Source organism: Microtus pennsylvanicus, chromosome 3, assembly GCF_037038515.1.
Source record: "Microtus pennsylvanicus isolate mMicPen1 chromosome 3, mMicPen1.hap1, whole genome shotgun sequence".
In the NCBI taxonomy this organism is placed as follows: domain Eukaryota; kingdom Metazoa; phylum Chordata; class Mammalia; order Rodentia; family Cricetidae; genus Microtus; species Microtus pennsylvanicus.
The window spans coordinates 100908702-100925701 of record NC_134581.1 but is presented as its reverse complement, the minus strand read 5'-3'; the positions used below and the strand labels follow the sequence as shown (position 1 = coordinate 100925701).

Below are 17000 nucleotides of genomic sequence, written 5' to 3'. Positions count from 1 at the left end.
CTTGCAAGGAAAGCACTTTAGAACTCAGCTCTCACACCAACCCTTATTATTACTTTTATTCTTTTTTTTAACTAAGAATTTTTTATGGTGCACCTTCTCATGACATTCTGGCAAGAACTCCAAATAAGAACTTTGGAAAAAACCCTACCAACTGCTTGAAAATCATTTGCACCTCTACTAGACAGTAATCTTGAAACTCAACCATCACTTTACTTTTGCAGGATCCCATAAAGAGAACATTGCCCCCATGACAGCGGGAAGCAATTCTAGAGGACAACATACCCTCTTCCAAAAATGTTTCTCCTTAATGTTGGGAATACCGTTTAGGGGTTGTTGATTATTACTTGTATCAGGTAGAGGGTTGGGGTGGAAACTATGTAAGTTCCAAGATTTTTTTTAAAAGGGATAATAATAGTGGATAATAGAATGAATACTTGTGAGCTATTATTTCCATATAATTTACATTGGTACATTGGTATAGTTTTTTTGTATATTGATAGAAGCTCAAATTATATTTGTTATTCCTGTTTACAGTATTTATTAACCTATGCAGTTATTCTTTCAAATTGTATATATATATATATATATATATATATATATATATATATACATACACACACACACGCACATGCATGTTTCTACCTCTGTTTAGAACATTTTGTATATTGATACAACTTTTAGGATATAGTTTCGTATTGCATTATATATTATTCTTATCTCTGATCAAGATACTTATACATTGTTTACATTTTGAGGTCATTGTCCTTATTTGCTGCACATTTGTTTACAGATTATTTAATATTCAGACATGAAGTCTTAGTCTTTAAGTTACACAGGTATTAAATATTATAGGTCACTAGTTGTTCATGTTTGTTGTACATATAATCAGGTTAATTAGGTTCTTTAGATACATAGAGATTGCCTTCTGCCCAGATAGCTAACCTTCAACCACTTCAAGGATCTGTAGAACATGACATTTAAATAGTTTAGGATTCTGTTGACATGAGACATAATTTTTCTTGACAGCACCAATCTATATCTGAGAGAATGTTGAGCACCGAAGACACTCCACTCAGAGTTTGCTTTCTTCTTAGAACAATTAACCTTTGGGCAAGGAACTACCCATGCCTCAACCACTGACAAAGCACATGGTCTCAGGATTGGATAAGCAGGACACAAGGAAAAGGACTGTCAAATCTTGCCAAGGCAGGGTAAGACAGTTCTAAACAATTTCCTGCCTCTAAAAATTGTCTGCCAGTTATGATAGGCCTTATCCAAAGTTGGTTGCTTCAACGTTGTCCATGAGACTTTGGATGATTGCTCAGATAGCCAATTGTCTCCATCATATACTGTTTGCATTAGAAGCTGTTTGATTGCACTGCCTGCCTACTCAAATATCTCCCTTCTTAGGGCATCTATGGAGTTGAAGATTAAATAGTTGCAGTTACCTTCCTCTTATGATTTAGCCAAGTTTATTTCCAATGCAAGACTTTGACTCTTTGGAATAAAATGCTTATTAAAACATTAGTCATGTGTTCCTTGCTTAATATTGTTTATGTTGGTTGTAATTTTATACTTGATATCTGTTCCCATTGTATATAGTTTTCTATTGGGTTTAGATACTCTTGTTTAGACAAAAGGGGGAGGTTATAGGGAAGTTTTGTTAACCAATTATCTTTGTGTGTGTGTGTGTGTGTGGCTTTCTGGGACCCTGAGAAAAAAATGGGCACATGCCTCAAATGCTCTCTCTCTCTCTCTCTTGATTCCCTGGCACCACAGCTGAGCTTGGACTTCTCATTCCTGTTTTATGTGTTTTACCTTTATAGTAAATAAAAACATAATTGTTTTGTCTTTTAGCTAGCCTGGTTATTTCCCAAATCAAGCTAACGTCTATAATTTTTGATACAATCTTTTCTCATTTTACATAACTATCCCTGTTCCCACCCACTACCTCCCCTTCTCCTGTGCCACCTTTCTCCCCCTCCTCATCCCACATCCACTCATCAGAAAGGGTAAGTCTTCCCATTGGGAGTCAACAAAGTCTGACACTTCACTTCAAAGCAAGACCAAGTCTCTCTGCCCTATAACTAGGCTAAGCAAAGTATCCCTCCAAAGAGAATGGGCTCCTAGATGTCAGTTTAAACATTAGGGATAAATTCTAGTCCCCCTGCAAGTGGCCCCACAGACTGCCCAAGCCTCAATACTGTTCCTCATATTCAGTAGAAACATTATGTTGGTAATTTGTGTTAGAGATCGATTTAATGAGCTTACACACAACAGTTTTGTTATTATGGACCAAGCAGTTATTACAATGTCTATTATACAAATTCAAAACGGAGGCAATGAGGACTGGCAAAAATGGCTTAGTGGATTAAGCTGCTTGCTGCCAAGTCTGGTGACTTAAGTTGTATCTCTGAAACTTACATGGCAGAAGGACAGAACAAACTCAAGTTGTCTTTTGACTTCCAGTTGTGCATAATAATATACAGACATTAATCAAGCAACCAGTAAATGTAAATAAAAATCCTGAGCCAATGAGAAATTAAATAACTTGCCCAGGTCACAGAGTACAACTTGAACACAGGACATATTACTGTAATATTCATATATTGCTTCCATATAAGCATGGGCAAATAGAGGTCAAAGTGCAACGGTTTTCTCCTTCTACCATGTGGGATCCAGGAATTGAACTCAGATTTGGAGCTTTTACCCACTGAACCCGTTACAGGCCTAGTATTTTTTTAAATAATTCTTACAATAAAAACATTACAGATGAGGTAGAAATAAATGAAGAATATAATCCTAAAAATAAAGAAATGATTTGTCATAATCCATCAATTATGGACAAATCATTTTTTTTAAAAAGCCTCATGAAAGAATATGACTATAGAGATGGAGAGATGGCTCAGTGGTTAAGAGAACTCACTGTTCTTCCAGAAGACCCTGGTTCAGTACCCAGCACCCACATGGCAGCTAACAACTCTCTGTAAATCCAAGATCTGACACCTTCATACAGACATACAGGCAGGCAAAACACCAATGCAAATAAATAAATACAATCCTCCAAAACAACAACAATAACAACAAAAGACTATGACTATAGTTTCTACACATAGTACAGGATCTTATACACATTTATATTAAGGAATATATTCATGATGAGTTATCCAGAATAACCACTTTTCTACTCAATAACAGGAGTCCTTTAAGCAAGCTGTATGTGAGTTGCTTAGTCGATAAACTAAGAATTTGATCTTTTGTTGAGATGTTTGATAGCACGCCAGTGACTGCACACTATATATCTAGTCTCAGCCAACAGCCCTGCTTGTATATATCCTTCTAAGGGCTGGGGGAGGATTTAGACATCCATCGCCACCAATAAACATCAGAAACAATTACCAGAGATTCTGAATACCAGGAAATAGAATTAAAGGGATTCTTGGTAGCCTGGGATGAACCTGTGAAAGTCACCAAGAGTTAACCTTAGGATCCTCTGGAATAGGTCACTTCCTCCACTCCTCCTCCTGACTCTAAGACACTAGAACCACTGGGGACTTCTTCAGAGAGGAGAATTCCTACCTGTATGGCTGGGAGAGCTGGTAGTCAATGCTGTAGAAGCCGTGGTCATCACGGAGACTGTGGAGGTAAACTCTCAAATGATTAGAGTAGAAACCCCACTAGCTTGGAGACATCAGGGAAAGAATGCAGATTCTGGGGTTAGTTATGTGTTTAAGTCTTTGTCCATCACAGCCTAGAGATGAGGTTGTGTCATTTAGCAATTTCCTTTGAGTTGAAACATTTATTCAGAAAAGGAGAGGGGAAGCTCATGAGCATTAGAAAAATAAACAAACTTCACAAGTCTGGTAAAGCTAAAGCTAAAGATTCTTGAGAGCCCAAGGTTATAGAAGCCATGGAAAACATTTAAGGAAGAAGGTTCTGACCAGCTTTGGTGCCTAGGAGAGACTCTGACATGGTGAGACTCCTGCAAGTCAAGTAGAGAGCTTCAGGGATCCAGTTTTTCTGAGTTTTGACCCATGCTAGGGTGGCTATTGACGATGAAGCTGCCTCTGAGGCACCCCTGCTCTTGTGAGTAACCCCAATAAACGCACTGGTTACCCAAGTTGGGTGGTACTGTAGTTGCTACTTTGGTGCATATTCAGTTCCCTCTCTAGGATGAGTAGATGTTTGTTTGTTGCCTCTCTCCAGGGAAAGTCTCACACCGCAGTTTGGGAAATGGAGAATGGGCCTTTGACCTCTTTCATTCCAAAGACGTGGAAATCATATGAGTCATAGAGATTTATAAAAACTGAGAATACTCACTCTTGGTGGTGGTAGCCAGATTTTGATGTGTGTAACCTGCAAAGAAAATGAAAGAAAGACTGAAAATGGAGGGGGATACTGATACGGAGTTAAGAGAGAGAATGTGGGCGCTTCACTAAAGCAAAGTGAAGGTGGCCATTGCTCACCATCGACATACAGACTGTTTTGGTCCAGAGTATAATGGCCCAGCCTGCTGACACCATAGGTCAGCCGGCTGAGCTCCCAATACACTATCTTTTTGTCCAGTCCCAGGCCAGTGGGGTCGAGGTGGTGAGTGCAGACAGCATCCACTCCTGTGCCTGAACCATCATTTTCAGATCTGGGAAGGACAGGTAAAACAATGAACAATAAAGGAATCCTTAACAAAGCATCGTGAAATACTAGGATAGGGTCGGAAGTAGCTGGAGTAAATGAAAAGGCTGATAGAGGCCCAGAGAGATGGATCTACAGATGGGGTAATTTGCCATCAGTCCTGACAACTTGGCTTCCATCCCTGGGACCCACATGATGGTGTCAATAAATTATCCTCTGGCTCCCACATGGATGCCATGGTACTGGTGTGTTCATACACACACACAAACACACATGCATAAATGCATGCATGCATTTACATGTGCATACTGGACAAATAAACATCTTTTATAAAGAAAAAAGAAGATTGGAAAATACCAGAAGCCAGACCTAGATAATGAACATATTGATTTCTCCTAAACTGAGACAATCAGAAATCATGGAGTTATGAATTTTTATCAAATACAAGAATCATATCTTCACTCTCATGTTTTGGGATCTGAGGAGCTCACATATCTAAGACAAGTGAGAAATGGATTTAGGCCTGACAGCAAGTGGAAAAGAATTTATTTTTATTTACAGTAATCAGAGAACAGAATTTTAAATGTGTAAGGCAGCCTCCTTTTATTCCAAAGGCAGAAAATGGGACTGGGAATTCAGACAGGATAATCAGGAACAGTAAAATTGTGATGATGGTCTACTCGTATGGAGATAGTTGCGGGGAAGTGGTAGGATTGGAAGGCACTTTGTGTCAGGGCTTTCTCACTTCACCTGAACAGAAGCTACGCAGAAAAACAACAGAAGGAAACTCAGTACATTTTAGATCTCACACCCCATTTCCATATCCCCAAACCCACCTGAGAGAGTCCAGGACACAGCCAGAATACACGGGACCAACACTGGATTTTTGGAACAAGGGCCTCAGCTGTGGAAGAAGGTTAGAGGAGTGAGAGGAAGAAACGAGCAAGTACAAGTGGGGCAGACGTGAGACTGGCAAGGTCCCGAGACATGTCATCCTTGGGGTCAGGCTGAGATGGGCTAGGTCTTCTTGTAAGATTTGGTCTTTGCGGTTAGGGATAAATTCTTCTTCCAGTGGCTTGTGTAACAGGGACGTATGGCTTACATCTATGTGCCGTGTTAGATTCAGAGGGCAGGACTCTCACCAGATTCCAGGGGCTTCTGTGACAGGTAGGCATGGCTTACATCTATGTGCCATGTTAGATTCAGTGGGCAGGACTCTCACCAGCTTCCAGGGGCTTGTGTGACAGGTAGGTATGGTTTATACCTGTATGCGGTATTAGGCGCAGTTAGCAAGACTCTCACCAGCCTCTGCAGGATTCTCTCAGTGATATTGAACTTCCTGGATCCAGGGCGACTCATGTCCTTCTCAAATGCCAAGTTAGTGATGGTGAAGTTGATAGTAAAATGCACCAGGACAGGGACTGCTGCTGCAGAGGGGGTGGAGGAAAGACACACACTAAGACTATTGTTTTTCTCTGAACTTGAACGTGGAGCATCAGCTGTGTATAGTCTTGCACAGAGGAGATTCTTCTTCTAGGAAACACGTTTCCTTGGAAAGCAGACCCCATACCTTCAAATAACAAAGGATTGGTGTGTGTGGCTGACTTCACCATGTAGCAGAAAGAAAAGACATATGTCTCTCCAGTTGGCAAAAATCCCTATAGGTTTCTTTCTTTCATGAAGTTCCTTTAAAAAGCCAAGACTTTTCTTAAGTCTCCATACTTACTGGTTTAAAGCAATTTTTCAGTGAAGACTGTAGCAGCATTCACTTCCTCATTTGCTTGTGTAGTGATGACTATGTGTGTACATGTCAAAGCGTGGGTGTGAAGATCAGAGGAAAGCTTTCAGGAACTGATTCCTTTCACCATGTAGGTCCCAGAAAGAAAAATCAGTCCATCACACTTGGCAGCAAATGCCTTTCCTCTCTAAGTCATCTTACCCACCTATCCTCAGGTAGCAGATGTCAGATCATGTCTGAAGTTCTTTGCTTAGATCAGACTGATAGCTTGCACTGGACAAAAAATTGTAATGTAATACAGGTAGCATCAAAATGGAATACAAATGTAAGAACTCTAGCAAATTATGAAGGATTTGCTTCCAAGTCACACAGTCTGTAAGTGGCAGGACTGAATGTTAATACTGGACATATACTGCCGACTTCATGTTTTCTATGCACTCAGCTTATGTGAGGTTGTACTGTTATATTAGATCTGATTTTCTTACTGTGAATGTGCATATAAATGACAGTGCATGTTCATATATGTATATATGTGTGTGAAGGCCAGAGGAACAACCTTGGGTATCACCCTCAGGAACACCTTCTACTTTCCTTGGGATAGAAACCCCAGTTGTCCAGTGAGGCCCAGGGACCTGCCTGTCTCTGTCTCCACATACTGAAATGTCAAGTACTCACTACCACATCTGGCAATTTCCCATGGGCTTGAGGAATCAGATTCTGGTTCTGGTTCCAAGTCAAGTGCTTTATGGAGGTACTCCTCTGCCCTGAGCTGGCTTTGGACACAGTGACCACGGTGTACTTCAGGCCTCACCTAGCAGCCCTGTTGGTTCAAAAGGCTGGGAAAGGATTTAAAACTACAGACTGCCTATGGGTTACATAGAGGAAGTTTTAGAAAATGTCTTGGGCAATTAGGTCTGATATTTAAGGAATTCTCAGGGAATTGAGATGTGCTACCTGTTCCATCTTACCTGTGGGACTGAAGACAGAGGTTGTCGTCCTGCTAGAAATCGTGGTCACCACAGAAGCTGAGGATCAAAAGGTACCAGGTGTTTAGAGTGAATGTCCTTTCATTTTCAAGATACTAGAGGGGAGTGCACATGCATGAGCCTTCCACAGAATGTGCAAATGTGCACCTGCATAGGTGCCTATGGAGCCAGAGGACAACATCTGATGCCATTTGTTTTGCAAATTATTTTATTTTATTTTATGTATGGGGTGTTTTGCCTATGTTGTGTCTATGCACCGTGTACATGCCTGGTGCTCAGGGAGGCCAGAAAGAGGCATCTGATTCTCTACAACTGGAGTTATTGATGGTTGTGGGCCATTGGTGGGCATCTAGAATAGAATCGAGGTTCTCTGTAGGAACAGCAAGTGCTGTTAACTGGTGAGTTTTCTCTCCAGCCCCTTTGGTATTTTTCTTCCTCAGGCACTGTCTACTTTGTGTTTTAAGACCAAGGTGTAAGGGGCCTAGCTCGGAGATATCATTGGGCAGCCTGCTCAGTCCCCAGTACAGTGCTCACTGTTCGGGCCAGGTTGTAAGACCCGTGAACCCCCAATTCAATTAGGCTGGCTGACCAGTAAACCCCAAGGATCCTGCTGTTTGCTCCTACTAGAGCTAGGATTACAAATGTGCACCACTATGCCTGGCTTTCTACATGGCTGCTAGGGATCAAACTCCAGGCCCTATGCAAGCACTTTACTAAGCACTATATCTCTAGCCTGACTTAGGACAAGGGCATAAGTTTCTGTGCAGCCATAGCTGGAGAGGTCTGCAGAAATGAATGAAGGGCTTTTGTTTTTCCTTCACAGGGCTGTGACTTACAGTGTAGGAGATACTTATGGAGCCTCATAATACTCACTCATGGGTATGATGGACAGGTTCTGGTGTGTATAGCCTGAAGAGATAATAAAAGAGCGAGAAGGGGGCAGGGTGAGGAAGTGGAGGCTGGGAAGGGAGGATGTATATTCTGCAATAGAGCACATATGGCCACTACTCACCATTGACGGAAAGTTTGTTCTGGTCTAAGGTGTAAGGGCCCAGCTGGGTGATGTTATTGGTCAGCTCGCTCAATTCCCTATATATCTGTTCATTGTCCAGCTCAGACTCAGTGGGGTCTGGACGGTGAGTACAGATAGCATCTACCCCTGTGGCTGCTCCATCATTCTCAGACCTGAGAAGGAGAGATGAGGAGAGTGATGATAAAGAGATTGCCTGGAACACATCTTAGACCGATGGGGGCAGGAGAGGAAGGAGCCAGGGGAGATGAGATGACTGGTGTAGAGGTGATACCTCAGGCCTAGTGTCTCTGAGTGTACTGACTTCCGGTAGCCTGTGAACCCAAGCAGACATGGAGTAAAGAATTTTTATTGACTGTGAGACACTAATCTGCGTTCTCATGATGTGAAGAAGAGAGATTTCATGTTTAAGACAGATAAAAATTTGACAATAAAAGCAAAGAGAAAAGACATTAGTGTCTGTACTGGTTAGCTTCAACTATCTACCTGAATCACTGGGGGAAAGAGTTTAAATGGGGGGTAATCTCCATTGGTTTGATCTGTGGTCATGCCTGTGTGGACTGGTCTTAATGAAGCTAGTTAATGTGGAAATGCCTAGCCCATTTTGGTCAGCAACATACTCTAGGCAGCGGACCCTGAACTGTATAAGAATGGAGAAGTCAAGCTGAGTACAGGCGAGAGAACAATCCTGTTTTTATTTCTCTGTTCTTGATTGTGGGTGTGATGTGACTGTCTCAGTCATCAGTGGCTGTGACTTCCCTGAAGGTAAGTATTACTGTCACTTGAAAGTATTAGCTAAAATAAGCTATTTCTCCTCTAAGTTGCTTTTGGTTGAGGTGTTTTATCACAGTGACAGAAATGAAACTAGAACAATAGTTTAAGAGAAATTCTGGGGATAGAATTTAAGGCTCCCTTTTTCCACAGTGAGGGAATGAAGTTGAAATTGAGAATGGATGAACAGGAAAGGCCATCAACCTGCTGTGGTCTGCAGCTGTGGGGCTGGCTCAAGTAGCAGTTGTTGGGTTAGAGGACACATTGGATGCTGGATGCAGTGCTTCCTAAATGCCTCATGGGTAATGTATAGACGGGAGAAAAGGAAAGACCCCAACCGCACTTTGGGTCTGGGATGCATTGAGGATCTCTGGCTTGTTTAATTTGAGGACTCACCTGAGCAAGATCAGTCTGCAGTCAGAATACAGAAGGCTGATGCTTGTTTTATTGAACAAAGACCAGAGCTGTGGAGAGAGGGGAGAAGGCTGTGACTACAGGGATTGAGGAAATAAACACTGTTTTTGAGATGTGTGGAGCTAGCCTCCAAGAGCAAAGCTGGAATCTGTCGAACAAGGTTGAGGTTGGTGGGGCTTTCTGCAGAGTGCCGTCTAACTGATAGGCATTGGCTTACATATGTGGGAAATTATGCAATTACTGGGCAGAGCTCTTACCAGTCTTCGGAGGATTCTCTCAGTGGCATTGAACTTCCAGGATCCAGGTTGACGCATGCCCTCCTCATACTTGAGGTTAGTGATGGTGAAGTTGATGGTGAAAGGTACCAGAGGAGAGCCTGGCACTACAATGGGCATAGGAGAAAGATGTTATGAGCTGCTGCTTCCTCTGTGAACTTGGGTATTTTCCAGCACTAGATTCTTCCTCTAGGATCACAGGTTCCCAGGAAAGGCGGTGGATGCAGCATCACCTGCCATGTACCAAACCTGAGTAGAATTTCTCTGCGGGGGTTAGTACCCCATGGTGCAGACACTGAACACATCAGACCCTGTGACGATAAAATTCCAACATGCATCTTTGTTTCCTGAGTTTTCAATTAATCCAATTTGTTTTTCTGCAACCCAACCCATGTACATGCTTTTCCTTCCTTCCTTCCTTCCTTCCTTCCTTCCTTCCTTCCTTCCTTCCTTCCTTCCTTCCTTCCTTTCTACCCCTCCCCCCCATGTCCCTCTCTCCTTTTATAAAGGTAAGGGGTTTAGAATCTGTGAGATGACTCAGCAAAATCACTTGCTCTCTGCGCTGGATTTGATACCCAGGACCCACACACTAGAAATAAACTGCCGGCTCCCATAGGCTGTCCTCTCTTCTCAACACTCATGCCATTGTTTATGCACACACATGTCTGTGTGCACACACAAGCAAAAATTAATTTTTAAAATATTTTTAAAGGCAGAGAGTGGACTAGGGAGACAGTTCAGTGACTAAGTCAAGAATGAGGATCAGGGCTTGATTCTGGAACTCATTCACACAAAAAAAGCCAGATATGGCGGTATACACTTCTAATTCCAGTGTTGGGGAGGTGGGAACACGTGTATTTCTGGGGTTCATTGGTCACTCAGCTTCTCCTACTTGGTGAGTTCCAGCCCAGTGAGATGCCTTGTCTCAAAAATCAAAGTCTAGAAGGCAGCTGAGGAATAACACCTAAAGCTGGCCTGCAGCATGCACAGGCATGTGCACATACGTGCAAGTTACTCTCCAGTGTGCATACACAGGCACACAGGATAAGGATAAGAACGATCTGAAGAAATACATTGGGACTATACTCCATTTTACATGCTTTCCTTAAATTGGAGGCATTGATTTGGTGGGAGATGATATTGGGAAGCTTATTTTATATATATAAAATTTGAGCCAAGGAGAAATTACTCATGTAATCTCCAAACTGGGTCTGAGTCAAGCCCAGCCTTTGTGGCCCCAGTATGTTTATCCTCAGATCTTTTACCAAGGTCCATGGACAGGTCCAGATGATACTGAAACCTCAATTTTCTTTGTCTTTTTTAAAAATTTATTTAATTTTTTGTTTTGTTTTGCATTTTACATACCAACCACAGTTCCCCTCTCTCCCTCCCTTCCTCCCACTCTTCTCCCACCTTTCCCTAATAGTCCCCCTTTTATGCTTCAGAAAAGGTAAGGCTTCCCAAGGGGAGTCAACAGAGTTTGGTATATCCAGTTGAGACAGGACCAAGACCCTCTGGCTGTATAAAGGCTGGGAAAAGTGTTCCTCTATGGGAAATGCGCTCCAAAAAGCCGGCTCATGCACTAATGATAAATCCTAGTCTCACTGTTAGTGGGCACACAAACTGCCCAAGCCACAGAACTGTCACCCACATTCAGAGGGCCTAACTGAGTCCTATGCAGGTTTTCTAGCTATCAGTCCAGAGTGAATGAGCACCCACAAGCTTGTGTCGGGGGCGGGGGAGGCAGAGAAGGGGAGCAAGGAAAGAGATATCTTGAAGAAGAAGCCATTCTGGAGTTAAGGAGAAATTTGATGCTAGAGAAACTCCCAGGAATCCACAAGGATGACTCCAGCTAAGACTCCTAGCAATAGTGGAGAGGGTGCCTGAACTGGCCTTCCCCAGGAGTCAGATTGGGGAATGCCCTAACTATCATCACAGAACATGCATGCAGTAACTGATGGAAGCAGATGCAGAGAAACCTCAATTTTCATAAGTAATCAGTGACCAGTGTACCCTGGGTACATGTTTGTGTTTGCTAGAATTTAGAGCAGACTGCAGTTCTGGCCACGCCCATTGGCAGCAGCTTCTTTCTTTGCAGCAGTCATTGTACTGGAAATGAGAAGCTCCCTACAGAAAGCCTGTCTGTGAATTTCTAAGCCCCTAATAGACTCCTCAGGTTCTCAGATTCCAGGAGAATTGCAGACAATATTCCCCACCCACCCCCAGGCAGTTCACAGATTTGAGGATGCCACACTCAAGCATGTTCAGAGCACTACCTGTGCTGACACCTTCCACACAGTACACCTGAAACTAGCTGTGTGCCCCTCTTCTCACTTCCTCCACATCCCAAGAGTCACACGTTCTTTCTTGGAAATGTAAGGTCCCTCTCTTTCCTCTCTCTAGGAATCAGGGACAGCCTGATGCCCATCTAGGAATCGGGGAGAGCCTAACTACATCAATCACCCTCTTCCTCTTAGATCTTTAAGAAAGGATCCTCACTGCACTTCACGGACTTAATTTTTCATCAGAGCCACCACTGTGCTGTCTGTCCAAGGGACTAACTAATTACTGTTCTAATGCGTCTCCTACCCTAAATCACGGTCTGCCTGAACATTCACCTTGAACCTCACACCTTCGCACTTTCAGCAATGTAAAGCAAGACACTAGAATAAGATAAGAACAGTGTCTGCTCTTTCAGAACCTTCAACAGAGCCAGTGCACAGTTACGAGAAGCCTGGGTATGGGATGCTGAACTTCAGCGGAGGGAGAGCCCACCCATACTAGATGACATTGGATTTCTCAGGTCTGTGTATAGAGTATGTTCTCATTTCTCCTCAGCTGAAAACAAAGGGGAGGGGGAGATGGCTCAGTCAGTCCAGCGCTTGTCTCACAAACATAAGGGTCTGATTTCAGATCCTCAGAACCTATTCAAAAACCTGGGTGCAGTGTTATACTACACACCTGTGATCCCAGCACCGGTAAGGCAGAGACAGGAGGATCTCTGGAGCTTGTTGGCTGGATGATAGTAAAACTGAATCGGTGAGCTACAAGTTAGTCAGACACTATCTTAAAAAAAATAATGTGGTGAGCATATGGGAACAACACCCATCATTGATCTTTGGCATCCACATGCACGCACAAATATCTACACAACACACACACACACACATGCACACACACACACACACACACACACACACACATCTAAGAATGTGGGGAGCCAGACTGATCCAGGTCTTTCTCAGAGTCCCTAATGAAAGGACAGAAGATATTTTACTTCTGTGTCCTTGTCTGGGAATGGACTTGGCAAGGCCAGTCTGATGCTAGAGTCGGTGTCTCCAAAGAGAAGTTGAGGTTGACACCTTTTTTCCTGGGCTGTTCTTACCCTGAGTCTTGAAGTAGCTGTATGTGAAGTATCCGGTCCTCTTTCCCACCACCAGCTGACTTAGCTATCTGCTGACCTGGGACATTTCCCTCTTGAAAAGTGTATATATGATACCGACTTCTTAATGAACTTATTCGGCATAAGTCATCAGGTTATGCAAAACTTCCTGGTTCCAGTTAATTTTTTCGTCTTCTTATTTCTTGTCTTTTTAAATTCTCATTCCCAGTTCTTTAATTCAATATGTCACCGTTCAAGACCCTTATCTCTGCTGACTGAAGTCATTAGAAGCATAAGCAGAGAGAAACTCATCCAGGTGCCCACAGGCCTCACCCTTGGGCCATCTATTTTAATGGAGCACTTATCCGTATAATTCTGTTTTTCTTCTCTGTCTGCCCTGCTCTCTGTTCACCGTAGATAGTTTAGAGTCCATACTATTTTGTTTATGTCACATCATCATCAGGGCATTTAATACAGTAAGTTCTTAATACTTTAATACTTGCTGCATGCATGAAAGAATGAATGAATGAAGCCTCGGGGCTTTCCTAGTGTCCCACTGTCACAGGACATGAGAGGTTTGTAGGTATCACATTTTCCTATGTCTCCCCAGTGCTAAGATTCCAAGTACATATTACCATGCCCAGCTTTTTTTGTGGATGGTGGGAATTGAACTCAGGTCCTTGTGCTTGTATAGTAGGCACTTCACCAACTGAGCCATTTCACCCACCCTGTAGAAAGGTATCAAAAGCAGAAGCTCATACCTGAGGAGCCCAAGACAGGAGTTGTACTTTTTTCCAGGATACTAGTGGAAGCCATAGCAATTAGATGAAAATTAAAATGTCAAAGAGAAAATGCTTTTCTCTAGGTAAGGGCTCCTCAAAATATCGTAAAATCATTTTCACTGTCTGAATCTGTTCTGAGAGTATCTTTTCTGAGTCAGGGGATAAAGATTGCAGATGAGGAGCTGTTTGGGCTCCTTCCCTTTCTAGGGATGTGGGATAGGGGGTAGAAAAAAGGTGACATGATATGTGGGTTCAGAGTACTTACTGCTAGTGTTTGAGGTCAGGAGCCAATGGTTATAACCTGTATAAAGAAAAATAAAGTCAATATTCAAGGAATAAGTAATGAAAAAGTTGCAAAAACCTGGAATCAATGGGATAGCATCTAAGGCCTTGAACATGCTAGGGAATTGATCTACCACTTATTTAGATCCCTAGACTTCTACTTGATTAAGACAGAGTTTCACATTATAGCCCAGATAGATCATGAACTCATGATCTTCATGCTTATAGCTCTCTTAAGTGGCTGAGATCACAGGTGTGTATCATCATATACAAGTACCTGGAGAACAGGTATGTGTTGCCTGACCTAATTTGGATTTATTTTTAAATCATATTTACCCACTGCTCTCAAAATGCAAATTCTGGGGGCTAGTGCTAAAAATCAGAGGTCAATAGTAGAGCACTTGTCCAGCATACATAAAGCCCAGCGTTTGAACCCCAGCAACACACACACACACACACACACACACACACACAGACTCTGTAGACAAAAATCTAGAAAACATAATTAGAGCAAAGAAATTCTTTATCAGGTTGTCTGCAATTCACCTCATATCCACCCCCTGCTACTTTGGTATCTAGTCTCTCCTATATTTCCAAAAAAGCTATTGTTTCTCTTTCCCTATGTTTCCATCTTCCTTTCCTTTCTTTGCTCTCCTTCTTTTCTCTCCCTCTCTCTGTCTTCCCTTCCTCTCTGTCTCTATGTCTCTCTGTCTCTCTCTCTCTCTCTGTCTCTCTCTGTCTCTCTCTGTCTCTCTCTCTCTCTCTCTCTCTCTGTCTCTCTCTCTCTCTGCTCTAGAACGCCTAGAATGTACAACGAACTCCCTGGGGAAGATACCTGCAGCTGCTCACACACTCACCATTGACATAAAGGCTGTTCTTGTCTAGGGTTATGAAGTCCATCTGGGTAATGCCATGGGTCTCACGGCTCAGCTCCCAGTACAGCTGCTTTGGGTCCAGCCCCATGCCCGTGGGCTCAGATCGATAGGTACAGATCATGTTCACTCCAGTGGCTGATCCATCCTTTTCAGGTCTGGGCTCATAGAGATATAGGGATGAGAATAAATTCAAAGTGGATGAGGAGGAGGCTTGTAAGATTGTCTGAGAGCTGGAGATATGGCTCAATAAGCTAATGATGCTTGCCATTCTCGCAGAGGACCTGAATTTTGTTTCCAGCATGTCTGTTGGGCAGCTCATAAGCCCTGTGCCTGCAACTCCAGGCTATATGATGTCTTCTTCTGGACTCCAGAAGCACCCACATGCATGTGTGCATGCTCACACATAGACACACACTTACATATGAATAAAAATAAATTTTTTTTTCTGAACAAAAAAGAATAATGATGTCAGAAAATGACACAAGAGGGCTGGGCAGATGGCGCTGTCAGTAACGGCTTGCCCTGTAAACACTAGCACCCGAGTGCTGTTGGAGAGCCCATGGTAAAAAGCTGACCCTGTTGGTATACACATGTAAGTCTGATGCTCGGGATGTGAAAGATAGATCTCTAGGGCTCACTGGTCAGTCAACTTAGCCATATTGAAAAGTTCCAAGATAAGGAGAGACCTCAAAAACCAACCAAACAAATGAAAAACAAGGCGGTGAGACCTGAGGGATAATCACTGAGGCTGACCTCCGGCTCCACATGCATGTACACACAGATATGTATACAACCATTCATGCATGAACACACACATGCACACACACTACAGAGATGAAATTAGCATTCTTACAAAGCAAAAGAAATCTCCAATTTATGAATAATCACTGGACAAAGAAGGCAAAATGGGACTAGAGATGGCAGGATTTTATTCATGCACATTCAAGTTGAGTATCTCTTCTTTGAAATGCTTAGGATGACATTTTTTTCAGATATGAGAGCATTTCAGCTTTTGGAATATATATATATATTTATATACACATATATTACCATTTTTGTATCTTTAATATGAAGTTTAAATTTCTCTAATATTCAAAAAAATGAATATCAACTTGACATGCTAGAAATTCTAGGGTTAAAGACGTGGCTCAGTGAGGAAGAGCACTTGTTCCACAAACACGAAGACCCAAGTTCAAATCCCAGTGGCCACAAAATGTCTGGGCATAGCAGTACATATCTCTAATCCCAGAGCTGAGGGAGTGATCCCTGCATCTCATTGGTCAGCCAGTTCAGATGGAAGGGTGAGTTTCCGGTTTACTGAGAAATTGTCACAAAAATAGAAGGTAGAGAAACAATTAAAGACATCCCATGTCAACCTTGGGCTAAACACACCCAGACAAGCAGGTATAGCAATACACTCTCATATCACACACACACACACAGACATACACATGCACATGCAGTTTTCTGGAGCTGTGAGCATTTTCGAGTTAGAAATGCTTAATTTGTGCCAGCCTCCTACAACCTTTAATCCACCATCTCAGAATAAGCCTAAAAAACAAACAGGTGGTTCAGCAAATAACTTAGCTGTTTGATTTCATAGTTCCTTTTTGTTTTAGCTGTGAGCACAGAACTCTTCAGCCCCCTTGAACAGTTCTAAGATGGGTTAGGAAATGAACATGGAAAGCAATGAGATAACTCACTGGAAGAGTGTGGGTAGCATAACCCTAAGAATGGAAGTTTTAAACCTGGGTATAGTTGTTTGCAGCTGTCATGAGCACTAACATCAAGAGATGGAAGACATAGACAGGAGAATCAGCCGAATGTTTGCAT

At 42.5% G+C, this 17000-nt stretch overlaps 1 protein-coding gene across 1 annotated transcript in view; it reads right to left on the bottom strand.

Annotated features, from left to right (window-relative positions):
• The window catches only part of Muc16 (mucin 16, cell surface associated), a 223289-nt gene that overhangs the window by 71299 nt on the left and 134990 nt on the right, over positions 1 to 17000 (bottom strand). The window contains exons 19-29 of the mRNA XM_075967627.1: positions 15150 to 15322; positions 14276 to 14311; positions 9829 to 9953; positions 9554 to 9621; positions 8369 to 8541; positions 8230 to 8265; positions 5935 to 6059; positions 5469 to 5536; positions 4467 to 4639; positions 4321 to 4356; positions 3580 to 3636 (exon numbers count right to left, since the gene is read on the bottom strand). Of these exons, the coding sequence (XP_075823742.1) occupies positions 3580 to 3636; positions 4321 to 4356; positions 4467 to 4639; positions 5469 to 5536; positions 5935 to 6059; positions 8230 to 8265; positions 8369 to 8541; positions 9554 to 9621; positions 9829 to 9953; positions 14276 to 14311; positions 15150 to 15322 (1070 nt within the window). The remainder of the gene's footprint in view (positions 1 to 3579; positions 3637 to 4320; positions 4357 to 4466; positions 4640 to 5468; positions 5537 to 5934; positions 6060 to 8229; positions 8266 to 8368; positions 8542 to 9553; positions 9622 to 9828; positions 9954 to 14275; positions 14312 to 15149; positions 15323 to 17000) is intronic.